We start from the raw sequence: 16605 nt of genomic DNA, 5'->3' as shown, positions 1-16605 counted from the left end.
AAGTAAAGCTAAAATCAAGAATTACGTGCAGCCTATCATGCTTATTTAGAACAGTTCAGAGTCCGCATGGTGATGTATCACTAGGTTTCACCATTAGAGATTAGTTTTCTGGTTTGACAACATCCACTTGAATTTGAGGGTGAATGTTACTCGACTTTTTAAACCCTGGAACAAGACCAAGAAGGTGGATTTTTCCCGTCACAGCCGACCATGCAAGCAAGCTTGCCGCAAATACATGCAATACGTATCATCAGTGTTTTAGCTACTAAAATTGGCGGGAGAAGCCCTTTTGTTTCTCGAAACAAGCATAGCAATCCATATGCATTCCACAATTTTGTTAATCTTGCTTCTGATTAGAGAATAGAGATTGAAGGAAAAAGTAAAACTAAAAAAAAAAACTTAAGAGCAGTTGAATAACTAATATCTACAAAAGACAATAACTAGGAAATAAAACCAATATTGTTGTCTCATCAAACAACATTTTGTTAAGAGTCTGCAAATTAGGACAGGTAAAATTGAATTCAGGCTGCATCGCATCTTTTATTTCTCTGTTTTTTCTTTTTTCACTGCAACCTTTACCAAGACTAACAAAAGGATAACATCCATATAAACCATAATCTCTCTCTCATGGGTAGAGAGATTCTTCAGTTTTGGTCTATAGATTAGTACTGCAGAATTTCAAATTAAATTGTGACCGATATGATATGATAAATGCATTTTGAATCTTTGATGACCCAATTCTGAGAATGAAAATGAATGGAAACAAAAAAAAAAAAAAATTGCCAACAGAGAACTTGAGCTAGATTGCCTCTGCACCACCAACAGAACATTCACATAGCATGTAAAGCCTCCCTCCCAGCTTTTTTGACGCAAAATATAACGTCTCAGATTGTATCCATAAATCAGTTCTGCAGATGTACAAATTCTGTGGCCAAAGGTAAAATGCCACATAAATAGTCCGAAACTTCCATACCATAATTCTGAAAATCTGAACCCCATGGGAACAAAGAAAGCAATCTACAAACCAAACGATCAAGCCAGATTATCTAAACCACAAACCAACAAAAGTATCATTATTTCCACAAATTTTCCTCGAGGTTACTGACTACAATCTTACCACGGATTCTTCCGACCACATCTTCATCCAACACCTGAAAAAATCTCCTGTTTTTATAAAATGGTAAAGAATAAATGGTTCTGCACAAACTATAGTTGGAGAATGTAGTTGTCAATGAGAAGATGCTATCATTTCTACAGCAACTCTATTAAGTTTCATGTATAATGGGAATACAAATATCCCTTCAGTTGCTCCTTTACAAACCAAATTTGATAGAGAAAAAGTGCCTTTTAAGAGATGGATGATGGAAAGGCACAAGAACTAACTTTGCCGCCCATGATATAGCAGAGAATTTCAAACCCTGAGAGCTACCTGATCTTGCCATGAAATTTTCCTCTTACCCACCCGGTTTGAATTGTTTCCAACATCCCTACAAATTGATAGCTTAAGATCATTAGCCCCTCCCTCGCCATCAGTTGAACCCCTCTTTGATTTCCCCAATTTCAGGGGCTCCCACCCCACCTGAAACTCCTCCATTTCTTCACCATTCTGTAATTAACAAATACCAAGTTAACAAACCTCAATAACCTTCATAAGTGTATCCATTCAGGTTTCTGATAAAAGGAGGAACCAATCAATTACCGGTAAAGAGATCTGGTTCAAATCTATTGCAGTAGAAGTGCTTGGAGCTGCAGCTTCCGCTACTCTGTGATTCCTATCTTTTGCAGGTATTTCACTTCCGACAATTGGGTTTGGCTGTTCATAGATGCAAACAGATGTTGACGGCATTTTGCGGGATTGCTTCTTGAGTCTATATAGGGTGGCCTGAGAAGGGTTTTTTAACAAACTCCTGTATTTTCTCCGTAAGAATCTAAAACAACCAATTAAAAATATTAAAGTTTGAACTTTTGAAGAGTCTTAACATGTGATTAGGAAATTGGGAGGTAGATAAATGTGTGCAAGGTGAGATATAGAGCGAAGAGAAATTACTTGACTTCAGCAAAGAGCCTGAGTTTCTTCTGCTTGGTCCGCTGCAATTTTTTCTTCTTTGCTTCAGTTTCCTATGAAAACAAATTACATTTAGTTTGTGAAAAAGAGCAATCAAATTATTCAGAGATCTTATAAATTTTTAAAAATTACAAAATTTCCATTGAGATACCAAAAAAAATAAAAAATAAAAGACTGGCTTTTTATATTAAAAAAAAAAAACTTTTACTGCTCAAGGAAAAGGGGCACCACAGAAGTGAATAAATTCTTTGAAAAAAGTGAATAAAAATCGAATTGAACAAAAATTAGAGAAAAAAACCTAAGACATAACCCAACCAATTAAAAGTTAGAAACAGAAGGGAAGGAAATCTCGAACAAACCCTCGCATCCACAAAAGAATCATAAAAACCTAGATCTCTCAATCCAAGCGACCTGGACCCATAAAATCAACAAGAATAAGCAGGAAACATCCCCAGATCCCTAAAAGCCAAGAAAACATATGGAAAAACCCCTCTCCAAAGAGAAACCCTAGACCCTTAAAATCAAAAAAGAATTTTAAGCAAAAAGAACCAATTTCAAACCAAAAAAAACAACCCTAGATCCCCCAAATCATGGGAGAAAATAAGCCCTAAATATCCAGAAATCAAAAAAATCCGAAGAAATCCACACAAAGGAACCCCAAGAAACGCATCTCATCCACGGGGAAACTCTCAACACCCAAAGATCTAATCAATCAAAGAAGAAAAAAGATCTCACCTTTACCAGCTCCTCATATTCCTGCAACAACCCCTGGTACTTGAACCGGGCCCTGGCCTCCTCCCCAGCGGCCATGTACGAAGAAGACGACGGCGACGACTCCACGAGAGGAACCTTTCTCCCCTTCCTCATCATCTTCTCCTCACCCCCTTCTCTCCCGAACCAGAACAGAGAAAGCAAAAAGGAAATATGGAGAGACAAAAGGCGGAGGAGAAGACTTTTATGAGAGGTGGTGCCAATAAGAGATTGTGATGAGATAATGGAGATATAAAGGCGGGCAGCGAGAGATAGAGCGAGAAAGGGGAAGGTTCCTTCCCCTTGTTTTCTCTTTCTTTCTCTCTTTCCCTGTGTGTGGAAGGTCTGACCAAGACAAAACCCGAAAGAGGCCCATATAAATCCGGAATTGGAGAACAAGGAGAGGTTTTTTTTTTTTAAGCTTTGATGGAGGTGTAGATTTCCTGGGCTTGCAGAGGGGCATTTCTGGCATTGGTCTCTCTCTCTCTCTATTTTTGTTTTCCGGAGGAGCGGAGAGATGTGGATGGGTTGGTTGGAAGATACACCCATGAAGACCCCTATCCTTTCCTTCCTCCCCTTCTTTCCCCTTTTCTCCGCACCTCCCCCTTTTGTTTTGTTTTTTCTCTCTCCTCACATAAATCCTGGTCCACTTGGGCCATCACAAAGACACTAGAAAGACGTAGAGAGAGATGACAAGGTCTCCTTCCCATCCACGGCCAAGGGTGGGGGATTGGGTCTTCTCATGGTTTCTTCCCTATTGGGGTGTAGGTTGGGGTGAGACCGGAGGAGGGGATAAGTGGAAGCTTGCTTCTCTGATGCTGCAGCTCTTCGCCTTCGTACCTTGTAGACCCTTGTCGTGATGGTGGTGGATGGGACTTTTATTATGTTAATGGATTATAGCTTTACTAAAATACCCTCTTCTATTAAAAGTTTTCGGTTTTCTTGCACAGGGGAGAGCATCGGTGCAGCCTCTCATTCTTTTCTTGCCCCACATAGAAAGTTCCTCCTCTCCTCTTGATGATATACCAAAATTCACAGAGAGGACCCTATTTGCTTGGAGATTTACTAATGGTAATTATTTGCTCATCAGTTCCGCTCGTGCATCACGAAATGGAAGACTTCCCGGCTACCTCCAAGTCCTTGCTTTATCCCCCACGCATAACGAAAGGACGGAAAGCATCCTTCGTAAAGGTGGAAGAATCCAAGAGAGGATTTGTCCATAGTCCACCGCACCAGGTAAAAGACCTTCCCTCCCATTCAAAGGATCCATAGAGCTTTGAGCGTCATGTGAAATGGACTGCACGAGAAAAGGCAAAACAAAGCCAGTAGGGCTATTTTGGAAACTTTGCCTTGGAAAGGAGCGTGGAGACGGCCGAGGCCTCCATCAAAAAGCTTGGGCTTGTGAGGAAGGAAAAGCTGACTTCAAACGATTTGTATATTTATAATTATGGAAAGAAGCGGCCTGTTTCATCCAATCTGCAAATGAAACTTAGGAGTTCCAACCCTCTTTTTTTTTTTTTTTTGGCTTCTTCGCTCCAAAGTGTGACTTTCATGTCAGCATAAATATTTCAGGATGTATAATAAAGTCCATTGTTGTCGATCCTCAGCCTTTCTTTCCCAAAGAAGCTATATTTTTCCAATATCTTGTTTTAGAGACTCTTCTTCGTCTTTGGAATCAGAAACGCAATACGTGAAATCACATCTAAAGATGGTGAAAGTAATAAAAACATCATGTAGGTGCTTGGTTGCATTTTGATATGGCACAAAGACGATGGATTCTTTAAGACTTTCCTAGTCTCATCATATAATAATGCAGCACAATAACTACTCTTCAGTTTTTTTGGGGGTGATTAACGCTTGCAAATCATGCAAATGGGCTTCCCTTATTCATTCGTTTTGTAAATGGAGGTTCTTGCATCAACCCAAAATATATTGCTTATCTAAATCTTCTATATCAAATTGAATAGCGTGGTAAAATAGTGATTTTTTTTTAAAGAAAAACAGTACCCAATTTATTGCATCATAGTCCATGTATCATATCTCCAAGAGCCATATACCTGGAAGGAAACAGATATGTTGATATCCTCCCTTTGTGATCTCCAAAAAATATCATTTCGAAAGTGTGATAGCATGTGATTACATTTGGCCTCAAAACTAGATACTCCATAAACACTCTTGTCGCAAAGATTTATTGACATATAAGCTAGATAATAAATCTTTTAGTCTCTTGGATTATGCCCAGGTTTTCTTGTTTTGCCTTGGCCCTAAAAAGAATAACCTCTAAATATTGCAAGAACGGTCTCTAAATATTATAACATTTTTTTTTCTATGATCTCCCTCACAAGGACACTAAATCCGAATCTTATCTGCATAAGATTTATAAAAATTATAAAATTTTCATCAAAATGATTTTTTTATTCACTTATGTAAATATCAATTATACTAACACGTGTCCGTGACGGGCCACCGTTGCTTGATTCGTAACTTTCTTTTAGGACCCGCTACACTAGACTTGAAGGTGGATTGGTATTTGGGACCATTAGACCCTGTGGCTCCACCACCAACCAAGGGCCTGTTTCTTAGCTTGTCAGCCTTTACTGATCTGATCTGATGTGGACCCTTGGTTGGAGCTAGAGGAGAGAGGGGAAAGATGGGAACAGCTGATATGGGCAAGAGGTTTGACGAGAAATAGGGAAGATGGCCATTTTGAGGAAGGGGAAGCATAAATGCCTGGCCCAAATTGTAGGGTTTAATATCAAATTCCATATTTAGGGAAATGCTGCGGAGCCCGAAACTCCCCTAACTCCTTCAAATCATGCTTTTTATAGCCCCTCGGGGCAAAGATATTATTTAGAAATAAATCAAGAGCGTTGCTCGAGCTTGACTTAGATCTGGGCTCAACCCAACTTAGACTCTTTTTAAGCTCGAATGATTCGAACAGTTTTTCGAATCGAGCTCGAAGAGTAAAATACTAGACTCCAAATCTCACAAGTCTAATCAAATATATATATATAATATATTATTAATTTAGTATTTAAAATATAATATCATGACCAAAATTTAAATTCAAGCTCGAGTATAGCTCGATTGGTAATCGAGCTGAAACTTGAATATTAAAATTTCCTCGATCATAAATCAAGTTTCGAGCTCGAGTATTTCGAATCGAGTCGAGTTTGAGCCTCTAACTACTCGACTCGATTTAGCTAGATTACATCCCTAATCCAGATAGTGTTACACCAAAGTATGGGTTTAAGGCCCTGGCGGATGTTCTCGGAGAAATGTAATCCATGCGTCGATGAATCCACGGCAAAAGTGGCACTACCTCGGCGCTCGGATCCCGAGTGGATCCCATGCCTCGCCGATTATTCTGGCGAGACGTCCCAAGATTCCAGTCCTCGGCGGAGAAATCCATCCCCCGTCTCTGGACGCTTGCGTAAAAATCTCTTTGCTTGCACGTTGCTGGAATTTGGCGCCCTCGAATTTGTCCAGCCGACTGCGTCAACTCAAGCATGCGAAAAGTAAATTGAATTTCATCTTAAACAAAATTTAAATAAGAAGTCAAACATAATGCCAAGAAAAATTAACTAATTCCAGATCGACACCATACTTATAATCTCAAACAAGGGGCATGTCTTGACTAGTGGTCAGTCCTGTTGTACTCTGGTTACCTCAAGATGTTAGGCTAAAGTTTAATCTGGCTAAATCAAGATAATTGCTACAAAGTCCTCTTGATTCGTTATACCTGCAAAGTCAATAGTTTAACCAGAATAAGCCATTGCAGGGCCATGATAATTGATTTTTTTTTAAATATAAAGGAAAAAAAACATTTCAATAGCACAAAACCTAGAGTCCAACATTAAGTTGCTATTTATTTGTTTCTGCAAACTCAATGACATTAGTAGGGAGGAACTTAGTATGGCATCCAAGTAAACCATAAATCCACCCTGGCTACATGAAAAGCTGAAGAAGAGTTGATGCGCAAACAAGGACTTCAGAGTAGCATCAGCAATGCATGGATTAAGTACTTGACACAAGATAGAACAAAATGCGCGCTCAACTTCCATAATTCTGTTACAAAAAACTTCATGCCCAAGATTTGTGTAACCCAATTGGGTTCCGGTGCAATCGACTGATGCCCTCTGACATGGAGAAGTATCACAACAAAAACAGGAATAAGCTTCCAACGCAGCACCAGTTAAGCATCCAATAGAAACGATAAGAAAGAAATCATTTTATCAGCTAACACGGCACGATGCATTGATAGAGACATGGGAGAGGACATCATCAGATTCTACAGTTACTAATCACATATAGATATAGCAGGAAATTGCATGGTCCAGCAAAATCAAAACCTGATGCAAGCGTCAGGTCACGGTATCAGAAGCAAGGATTGCATACAGAAAATCATGTTCTTTGACGCAAAGTACCATTCCGCCAAAAGAGAGGAGATTACATCACAAATGCAAGGTGACCATCATACAGTTTCAAGAAGCCAATCTGGCAAGTCGCCCAGCTGCCATTAGAAGGAACCTGTCTTCATTTGAAAGGATAGAATGGACATTCATATTGTTCCAATTAGGAATAAAATATGGATGTTGTTGATTCCTCTAAATATAACAGAATGCTGTATCAAAGTTCCAAACGAACTTATTTGTCTAATTATCTCCATAAAGTTTGTTCTTTTAAATCTGAAGATACATAAAAAAACAAAGCAGAAAACGTGATTACCATGTCTTGGGTTGATTGTTTGTTCTTCCAAGTGAGTAGCAATAAACTCTTCTTTTTTCTAGTTCCAAAGAGCTAGAACCAGATATTCAGACCTTTCAGAAAATTTTGGAACAGATTCTAAGAGTTACATTTGTTCAAATCTTCTAATATGTAGTTTTCATGAAAGAAATAGCTTCTGTTCTGTATGCAGGAGAAGATCATTATGTTGCAAAGAAAGGACTGTTTTTAAGTCACTTCTCAAATGACTATGAATAAGTGTTAAATCAAATTAGTACTATAAGTAAAAGTTGATTGATCTTATCTATCATAAGTATATACCATCAATTTAGAGTCCAAGGAAAGCCTGTGACATGAAACATTGCAACTCAAGAAATGTAAAAGAGAAGTTTATCAAAGACTACATAGAGCTATTTTACCTCCAAAAAGAGGGAGGGAATAATTGAAAAGGTGAAATCAGGTTTAATTTTCAAAAAACTCATTCACACTATTTGATTTGTTACAGCATTAATCGCCAGTACTCACCGAGGAGTTCTTTCCCTGAATAAATTTCTAATGTACAAAAAAATGGGATACATGTAGACAAGTTCTAGCTTATGTGTCATGATTCATTAGGAAGTTGTGAAAACGTCCCTGAATTGGGGCTGCACCCTTCAACCATCATGTTTTTATAGACAGAATATGCATTGTCAGTATTACCTGATGCACTATAACCTCGAATAAGAGCGTTGTATGTAAAAACATTAGGCTGGAACCCTTTGAGTTGGAGTTCTTCATACATCTTTCCAGCTTCAGCTAACTTCCCTGCCTTCCCAAGGTTGAGAATTAAGGAATTGTATGTATACAGGTCAGGAAAAATTCCCCTATTTTGCATTTCATTGAAAAGAGCAATGGCTTCGTCTAATCTCTGAGATTTCCCAAGACCATTAATCATTAAATTATATGCGATCAAGTCAGGCTCAAGTCCAGTTTCCATCAGTTCTTCGAAATAGGAGAGAGCATCATCTGCTCTACCCACCATGCAAAGGGTATCGATAAGGATGGTGTAGGACTTCACATCTGGCCTAATTCCCTCCCTGACCATCCTTTCAAACCATTTGCAAGCCTTTTCTGCATCACCAGCCTTCCCAAATCCATTTATAAGAATATTATAGATTGCACTGTTAGGCTTGCATCCATAGTCCACCATCTCATTGAACATGTCTTCTGCCTCATTCATCTTTCCCGATTTCAAGAGCCCATCAATAAGAGGACCATATGTACATGGGGTGGGTGAGAAATCTCTACTAATCAAATCATAGTAGAAATCAATAGCCTGATCTAATCTTTTAGACTTGACAAAGCCTGAAATGACTATATTGTAGGTTATGTTGTTCGGTTCACATCCCCTTGCACGCATCTCCTCGTACAACATCAACATCTGCTCAATCCGCATAGACTTCCCCAAAGCATCCATTAATGCATTGTAGGTGAAAACATCTGGAGTACAGCCAACCTTTTTCATTTCCATGAAAAGACCTTGAGCAATCTCCATAAAATGGGATTCTAGGAGTCCAGTGATAAGAAGATTATATGCTTCCATGGTTGGTGATATTCCATAGCTCTTGAATTTCTCAAATAGTTTGTGTGCATCAACAGCTTTCTTATGCTTACAGAGAAACTTAATCAGAGGGCATAATAAGTAGTCATTTTGATAAGCACCACTTGTAGCAATCAATTCAGAAAATTTAACTGACTGATCATACCCAGCTTCACCTAATATCCCTTCCATTATAGCTTCCCAGGAGAACCTATCTCTCTGAGCATTGGGCTGCATAATATATTCTTTGGTGATTTGCAAAGCATTCTTTGTCTGTCCATTTTTAATGAAACTTGGAAGGATGCTGCACAAAGATACAAAATCAGGTATGCAAACTTTTCTCATTTGATGAAAGAGCCACAATGCTTCATTAACTCTATCTTCTGTAGCTAAACCATATATCACAGTGTTGTAAGATAAAAGGTCAGGCATACAGTCCTTCTCTGTCATCCCGTAAAGAATGTCCAAGGCAAGATCCACTTCCCCATTTTTGGAGAGACAATCCAGCAGAGTGTTGTAAGTTATTGTATTTGGAGGACAATTGTGACTGCTCATTTCCCGAAACAAAACCATCACCTCTTGAACTCTACCCTCCTTTCCCAGTCCTGCCACTAGGGTGTTGTAGGTCACCACAGTGGGCTCAAGATTCAGCTCCTTCATTCTGTGGAACAGTTTCCAAGCTTCATCCTCTCTTCCTGCCTTGTAGAGCGCATTGATCAGAGAGTTGACTGTAATCTCATCCGGTTTGCACCCACTTTCTATCATCTCAGAGAATATCTTCACAGCTTCATCAACTTTCCCAGCCTTATTGCAGCATTTAATCATCATATTATAGGTGATAGCATCTGGAGAGAGTCCAACAGCTCTTAGTTCATAGAAAACTTCTTTTGCCTGTCCAAGCCTTCCTGACTCAGCGAGACCATACAAACATGCATTGCAGGCAACAATATCTGGAACAACCCCCTGACTCTTCATAATCTCATACATACTGAAAGCTTTCTCGAACTCTCCACACTTCCCATAGTAATCAATGAAAAGGATATAGGTGTAAGCAGTTGGTTTCAGTCCCTGAGCATCCACATAATTAAAGAGCTCTTCAGCTTCATTCAATCTATTTGCTCTCAGGAGACCACTGATCAGTGTGTTATAGGTCTGCAGGTTAGGTGATATGCCCTTCTTTCCCATTACACCCAACATTTCAGAAGCTTCTTTGATCCTCCCTTCTTTGCACAAAGCATTTATAACAGCAGTAAAAATAACAACATCGGCATCATAGCCATCGGCTTCCAATTCCCTCCAAAACCCCCACACCGATTCCAAATCGCCAGTGTCTCCAAACTTGTCCAGCAACGTAATGTAAGTCACCCTATCTGGTTTCTGATCACTTGACTTCATCTCCCAGAACAACTCCTTGGCTCTATCGAGCTGCCCAGCTTCACAGAGAACTTCTATAAGTACAGTAAAAGTCACGACATCAGGTCGGCACCCCTCTTCCTCCATTCTCCTCAGAAGCCCATAAGCTTCATCGATCTTTCCTGCTTGACCAAGCACCCGGATGCAAATGGTGAAAGTGTACACATTCGGTCTCAATCCCAAACCTTCCATCTCACTCAAAAGCCTCAGCACAGCTTCGGTCCCCCTCCTCTTCCCTAGCGCCACCATGAGAGCAGAATAAGTCTTCAGACTCGGTGTTATCCCTTCTGATATCATTTGCCCATAAACTTCCATGGCCTCCCTGACAAAACCGGATTGGAGAAGGAAATGTATCAAACCATTATAAGAAAATGCATTCAACACAAATCCTGCTTCCCTCATCCTTGACAGAGCAAAGGGGGCGCTCCGGAGTCCTCCTCGGATGCGGAAAGCCTTAAAGATCGTCAAGAAAGTGTTTGTGTTCCTCTTTACAATTTGTTGCTGCATTAAGTCAAACACCAGAGCCATGTCTTCCACTCTACCATGAATCCTCAAGAATTCAAGCATGTAATTGTAGGACTCGGTCGTGTGAACGATCTCGGGCTGCTGCGCTATCGACTTGAAGATCGACAGCGCCCGGACTGGGTCCGAAATCGACTTGAGAATATAGACGACATTATCCGAATTCACACCATCTTCCTGTTTCTTCTTCCCTCTGATGCCGTGGGAGTTTGTCCCGCCAAACCGACGAAGAATCAGATGGTTTTTCTTGAATTCGCAACGGTAGATGAAAGGACCGGATGATGGGAATAGATTTGAGATCCTAATTTTTCGCCTGCTGAACGGAGCCAAGTGACCGAAAGCTGCAGTCTCGCCATTGGTTTCGAGACCCTTGCGATTGCTACAACAAATACTGGAGTAGCCGAGCTCTATAACGCTCGAAGCCATTGAAAATTTCTTGAAGTAAAAAAAAAAAAAACTCCGTTTCTTCTATAGTATTATCTCTATCACATACCAATCCTTTCTCTAGACTAAAACCAATAAGCATCGCAGACATATACACAAGGCGAAAGAAAGGAGTTTTGCATCCCCTCACCTGCCTTCTTGGGTGCTGAGAAAGCCTGAGAAGGGGTGACGCGAACGCCCATGCGTGCTGTGCTTCCCTTCCAAGCTTTGAGAATGGGCGGGTGAGGTGAGGTTTTGCGTATGAATTTGTGGTGCTTTGTTCGCCATCCGCCGATGCTTGGATTCCATCGTTCTGGGTTCAGTTCACCTGCCCGTGTAGATACCTCCCAACGACTCCGACCATTCGTTCTGGAGTCACAGATTTTTTTTTTCTTTTTTTGGTATATAAAGGAGACAAAGTCTAGGCAGAAAGAAAGTTACGTGAAAAGAAAAAATAACAGAGCAGCCGGACAGCAAACATCAGGGGAACACGGTCACAGACATCATGCAAACAGAAACGAGAACATGAGAATATGGCAAATCCTGATAGCTTTCTTGGCCATCCAATCCGCTGCTTTGTCGCCCTCGCGATGGAGAGAGAGATTGAAATGGTACTATTTTTAGTCAAAATTTGATGTTAAGCTCGTCATTCAGAAAAATTTATCAATTTATATTGTAACTTGGCATGCATTACATCTGTCGAGTCGAGGGCATTTATTTATGTTTGGCAACATTGCCTAAAAATATTTTATAAAAATTTCATAAAAAAATAATTTATTAGAATAAAATTAGGTGATTGGAAAGAGCTTCTTTGGATCAAGGCGTATGATATATACTGCCTTAAAAACGTGATTCGCCTTCTGCGCACAAGTCTGCAGCAATGTCGTCCCTAAAGTACAACAATCCGATTTAGGATCATCCTTTAACGAGTACGATCGTTGTGAAGGCTTGATCATTCGACTCCTTCAGATGTCCAAAAAATAAAAAAGAATAGAAAGTAGAAAGTTGAAGATGGAAAAACTCTCTATTTGTAAAAAAAAACTCTTAGGAGACGGAGTATTAGGGACAATGAGAGAAATCAGATTGCTTTTGAATTAATCTCAGAGGAATCTATTTATAAACTCTATCCAAAAAAATCAAACATTAAATATATATAATGTTTCAAAAATACCGTATCTTTTCAGAAATCAATATTCTCTTTCGAAAAGTCACAGCTCTTTTGAAAGATGTGTCTCAAAAAAAGGCATTTTAAAGCATTTAAAGCGACTAAAATTTAGTTTTTTTAATTAAAATTCCAACAACTTAGCTGTTTGGAATGTCTCTTTTTTGGAAAAAAATATATCCTGCGTATTGTGCATCATGTGACCATGCACGCCACCAATCATAACTGTTCGTTTCTATAACGATGCACCGAGGTAAGTGCTTGATGAATAGAGTCTATAGGAACGCGGGCAGCAGTGTTTGTGAAAGATTTGAGGAGAAGGGCTTGGTCAATCATACCAAAACCATATATTCATTCTCTTTTTATAGACAAAGTCATTTACAGATTAAGAATACATTCCAAATATACATCTTTTGATAGAACAATCATACAGCTAGAAGACTCCTAAAAATAATCCTACAGATGCGCTACATCCTTTGATATAGCAATCATACAGCTAGAATTGGTGGACTTGATCAATCTCTATGCTGGCATTTTGATTATCACACCAAACAGTTAGTGGTAAAAGAAGTGGAATGTGCAAGTCCTTTAGTAACATGCGAATCCAATAAAGTTCAGCCACCACCATTGCAAGAGCCTGATATTCGGCTTCCGTAGTAGATCGAGTGACAACACTTTGCTTCTTGGCACACCACGAGATTAAGCAAGGACCAAAGAAAATACCATAGCCGGTAGTGGACCGTCGATCAGATGGGTCACCAGCCCAGTTCGAATCACAGTATACATTAAAAGTTAGAGGACCCTTGCTGAATACAAACCATGTTCAATAGTGCCTTTAAGATAATGCAGGACCCTTTTAGCAGATTTCCAATGAATAGCAGTTGGAGAATGAAGATGTTGATAGAGTTGGTTGACTGAATAGGCAATTTTAGGGCGAGTAAGAGTGCAGTATGAAGTGCCCCGACTATTTGCATGTAAGTAGTAGCATTTTCCACAAGTTCATCATGACCAAGAGACAATTTTTCATCAGATACACATGGGGCAAGGTATGGTTTCGCCCCAATCATTCTTGATCGATGCAAAATATCCAAGATATATTTGCTTTGCTGTAGATGAAGACGAGAGGCCTCAATTCCAAGAAAATATCCTATGTTGCCGAGAGTTTTGAGTGCAAAATCTTGCTGAAGTTGTTCAGTTACAGCTTGAATGAACTTAGGACAAGAGCCAGTAATCAGCAAGTCATCAGCATAAATTAGTATAACGACATGTATCTGCCCATGGTGATAAGTAAACAGAGAGCTGTCAACTAAAGAACCTCGAAAACCAAGATCAAGTAGACTATTAGAAAGTCTAAGAAACCATGCTCTTGGGGCCTACTTGAGGCCATACAGTGCCTTTTTGAGGCGACAGACATGATTAGGAGTAGCAAGATGGTTGCTCGATAATAACTTCTTCTTCAAGAATTCCATGAAGGAAAGTATTGAAAACATCATACTGTAAAATAAGTCAACCAAAAGAAACAAAGAGACAAAGAACCACACGCACAGTTGCCAATTTGATTACCGGCCTAAACGTTTCCGTAAAGTCCACACCATCTACTTGTTGAAAATCTTTAGCAACCAATCTCGCCTTGTAACGATCAACACTTCCATCCACCTTCTGTTTTATTTTTAAACCTGTTGGGGGAAAAACCCCAAGTCATACCGCCGCGGAGGCACTCGGCCAAAGAGCACCGACCGGAAAGGCGCTCGGCCAAAGAGCGCCGACCAGAAAGATGCTCGGTCAAAGAGTGCCGACCAGGAAGGCGCTCGACTGAAGGGCGCCGACCAGAGAGAGCGCCAAGAAGAGGCGCCCAACCAAAATAACCAAGTAGGGGTGCTCGGCTAGAAAGCGCCGACCAGAGGGAGCGCCGAGAAGAGGCGCTCGACCAAAGGGCACCAACCAGAAGGGTGCTCGGCTAGAGAGCGCCGACCCGAAAAGGCCCAACATAAGTAGGAGCGCTCGGCTAGAAAGAGCCAACCAGAGGACGCCGACCAGAGAAGCGCTCGACTAGAAAGCGCTGACCAGAGACAAAAAGCGCCAAATAGAGGCGCTCGGCTAGAAGGTGCTCGCCCGAAGGGCGCCGACCAGAAGTACTAAAAGTGACCCCGCCACAGGGCGCCCCGTCGGGCGACCGGCTCGGCTCGGCACCCCTGCCGAGCCGATGCCTTAACCAAATGTTCAACTTCCGCCTAACCCTCTAAGCCTGAGGGACCTGACAACTCCACTACAACCTGCCGCTATCTCCAAGCCATCAAGGCATAAGATCTCCACAGGTATTCGGCACGACCTGCCATTAATGCATGAGACCCCCTCAAGTCTCCGATGCACTCAATCATTTAATGAACACGGCTCAAGGCGATCTCCGGATCACTGAACCATCAAAGCGTATGGCTCTCCCTGACCGCCGGTTCACTCGGTAATAAATGCACTTACCATCCACGGACCCCAGGCCCACCGCGGCCGGCGGTTCAACCACTCCAACAGGTCCGATCGACCGTGACAACTCCCTGGTTCCGGTCTGATTCGGCCTTATTCTCCACTACGCCATTAATGGGCCAAATCGTGCCCAATTATTACAAAAGAGAACAAACTCCCTGTCACCTCTCAGGCAACATAAAATCCTTCTATAAAAGGGAGCCTGGGAGGAAAGAAAGGGAGGACGGGAGAAAAAAAACAGCACAGACACAATTGAGCACAATATTCTCTTTATTTTCTCCACATATCTCTCCTTTGCTCTCTCCACATATTTGCCCCCTCTGACTTAAGCATCGGAGGGCCGGCGCCGAGGAGCCCGGCCACCGGCTTTTTTGCAGGACAGGACAGGACGCGCTCTCTCCCACTCGCACCCCCACAGGAGGACGCAGCCGGCCGGCGCACCGCCGTCCCCCCTCCCGGCAGCGGAGCTCCTCCTCCCTTGGCTTCGCGGCGGCCCCCGGGTCCAATTTCAAGCAACAGTTGGCGCTAGAGGAAGGGACCGAGTCGCTGCCATGAAGCTAAGAAGTAAAGGGGCTTCCAACGCCTCTCGACGTCCTCCACCTAGTCCGGAACATTCTGTCCGAAACTCACCACCTCCGGCCGAGTCAGCACCTCAAGTTCGGCCGGAGCAGTTTGATGCCCTGGTGCAACAGGTGCAGGCCTTGGCCACCGCTGTCCAAAGCCTGCAACCCAGGGGCATCCCAACGGCACCACCTCCTCCGGCTCCAGTTCAACCGGAGCCTCCTACAAGCGGATTTCCCCTTCGAGGTCAGGACTCTCAAGTCCAGGCCTCCCTCTGGAGAGAGCACCCAGTCAGAGGCCACGGAGGCTGGCCACAGCCTTCAGAAGCTAAGTCGGTTCCAGGGCAACCTGCGCCCGAACGAACCGCTGCAGCGATCCTCTAGAATAACGAACTCGACAAGAAGGTCGAGAAGCTGGAGCGCCAAATCCAGGCACTCCACAGAAGAAAACCAGGACGTGATGGCGACTTCGAGTTCACTACGAAGTCACCCTTCTCCCCGGAGATTGAAGATAAACCGGTTCCGCTACGGTTCAAGATGCCCCAGGTGGAGCCTTACAACGGCAAGGCTGATCCCCTTGACCACCTGGAAAGCTACCGGGTCTTGATGGCCCTACAAGGAGCCTCGGAGGCCATGATGTGCAAAGCTTTTCCGGCGACACTCCGAGGACCAGCCCGGCTGTGGTTTACCGGACTGAAGCCGAGTACTGTCTCCTCCTTTGAGCAGCTCGGCAGACAATTTGCCGGCAACTTTGCCGCCAGCCAGCCCCAGCGACGGACGTCCGACTCCCTCCTAGACATTAAGCAAAAGGAGGGAGAATCCTTCAAGGAGTATTTGGACCGATTCACCGCCGCAACATGGGAGGTCCGGGAGCTTGACCAGTCAATCGCAATGTCAGCACTGAAGACTGGAGCCCGGTCCTACAGGT

General features: G+C 42.2%; 2 protein-coding genes and 1 long non-coding RNA gene across 3 annotated transcripts; all 3 read right to left on the bottom strand.

Moving 5' to 3' along the window:
• Positions 1 to 1152: 1152 nt before the first annotated feature.
• LOC120110808 lies at positions 1153 to 3809 on the bottom strand. The gene is made up of 4 exons (XM_039126502.1): positions 2801 to 3809; positions 2048 to 2118; positions 1700 to 1928; positions 1153 to 1606 (listed from the first exon to the last, which is right to left on the bottom strand). The coding sequence occupies exons 1-4, from the start codon at positions 3362 to 3364 to the stop codon at positions 1412 to 1414; spliced, it is 1059 nt and encodes a 352-aa protein (XP_038982430.1). The 5' UTR covers positions 3365 to 3809; the 3' UTR covers positions 1153 to 1411.
• Positions 3810 to 5926: 2117 nt separating this feature from the next.
• On the bottom strand, positions 5927 to 7140 carry LOC113462747. Its single transcript, XR_003385798.2, has 2 exons — positions 6423 to 7140; positions 5927 to 6308 (listed from the first exon to the last, which is right to left on the bottom strand). It is a non-coding gene; the product is annotated as an uncharacterized LOC113462747 (long non-coding RNA).
• An 895-nt stretch (positions 7141 to 8035) lies between these two features.
• LOC120110807 (pentatricopeptide repeat-containing protein At4g31850, chloroplastic-like) lies at positions 8036 to 11780 on the bottom strand. The gene has a single exon (XM_039126492.1). The coding sequence runs from the start codon at positions 11478 to 11480 to the stop codon at positions 8142 to 8144; it is 3339 nt and encodes a 1112-aa protein (XP_038982420.1). The 5' UTR covers positions 11481 to 11780; the 3' UTR covers positions 8036 to 8141.
• Positions 11781 to 16605: the final 4825 nt, after the last annotated feature.

Source organism: Phoenix dactylifera, chromosome 1 (assembly GCF_009389715.1).
Source record: "Phoenix dactylifera cultivar Barhee BC4 chromosome 1, palm_55x_up_171113_PBpolish2nd_filt_p, whole genome shotgun sequence".
Classification (NCBI taxonomy): domain Eukaryota; kingdom Viridiplantae; phylum Streptophyta; class Magnoliopsida; order Arecales; family Arecaceae; genus Phoenix; species Phoenix dactylifera.
This window is presented reverse-complemented; position numbering and strand designations above follow the sequence as displayed.

Excerpts from the sequence above, each read along its gene's own strand:
- LOC120110808 (XM_039126502.1), bottom strand. The coding sequence starts at position 3,364 with ATGGGTGTATCTTCCAACCAACCCATCCACATCTCTCCGCTCCTCCGG. Across the intron at positions 1,929-2,047 it reads AGGCTCTTTGCTGAAGTCAA|ATTCTTACGGAGAAAATACA; the intron begins GTAATTTCTCTT and ends TGGTTGTTTTAG. Across the intron at positions 1,607-1,699 it reads TGAACCAGATCTCTTTACCG|AATGGTGAAGAAATGGAGGA; the intron begins GTAATTGATTGG and ends TGTTAATTACAG.
- LOC120110807 (XM_039126492.1), bottom strand. The coding sequence starts at position 11,480 with ATGGCTTCGAGCGTTATAGAGCTCGGCTACTCCAGTATTTGTTGTAGC.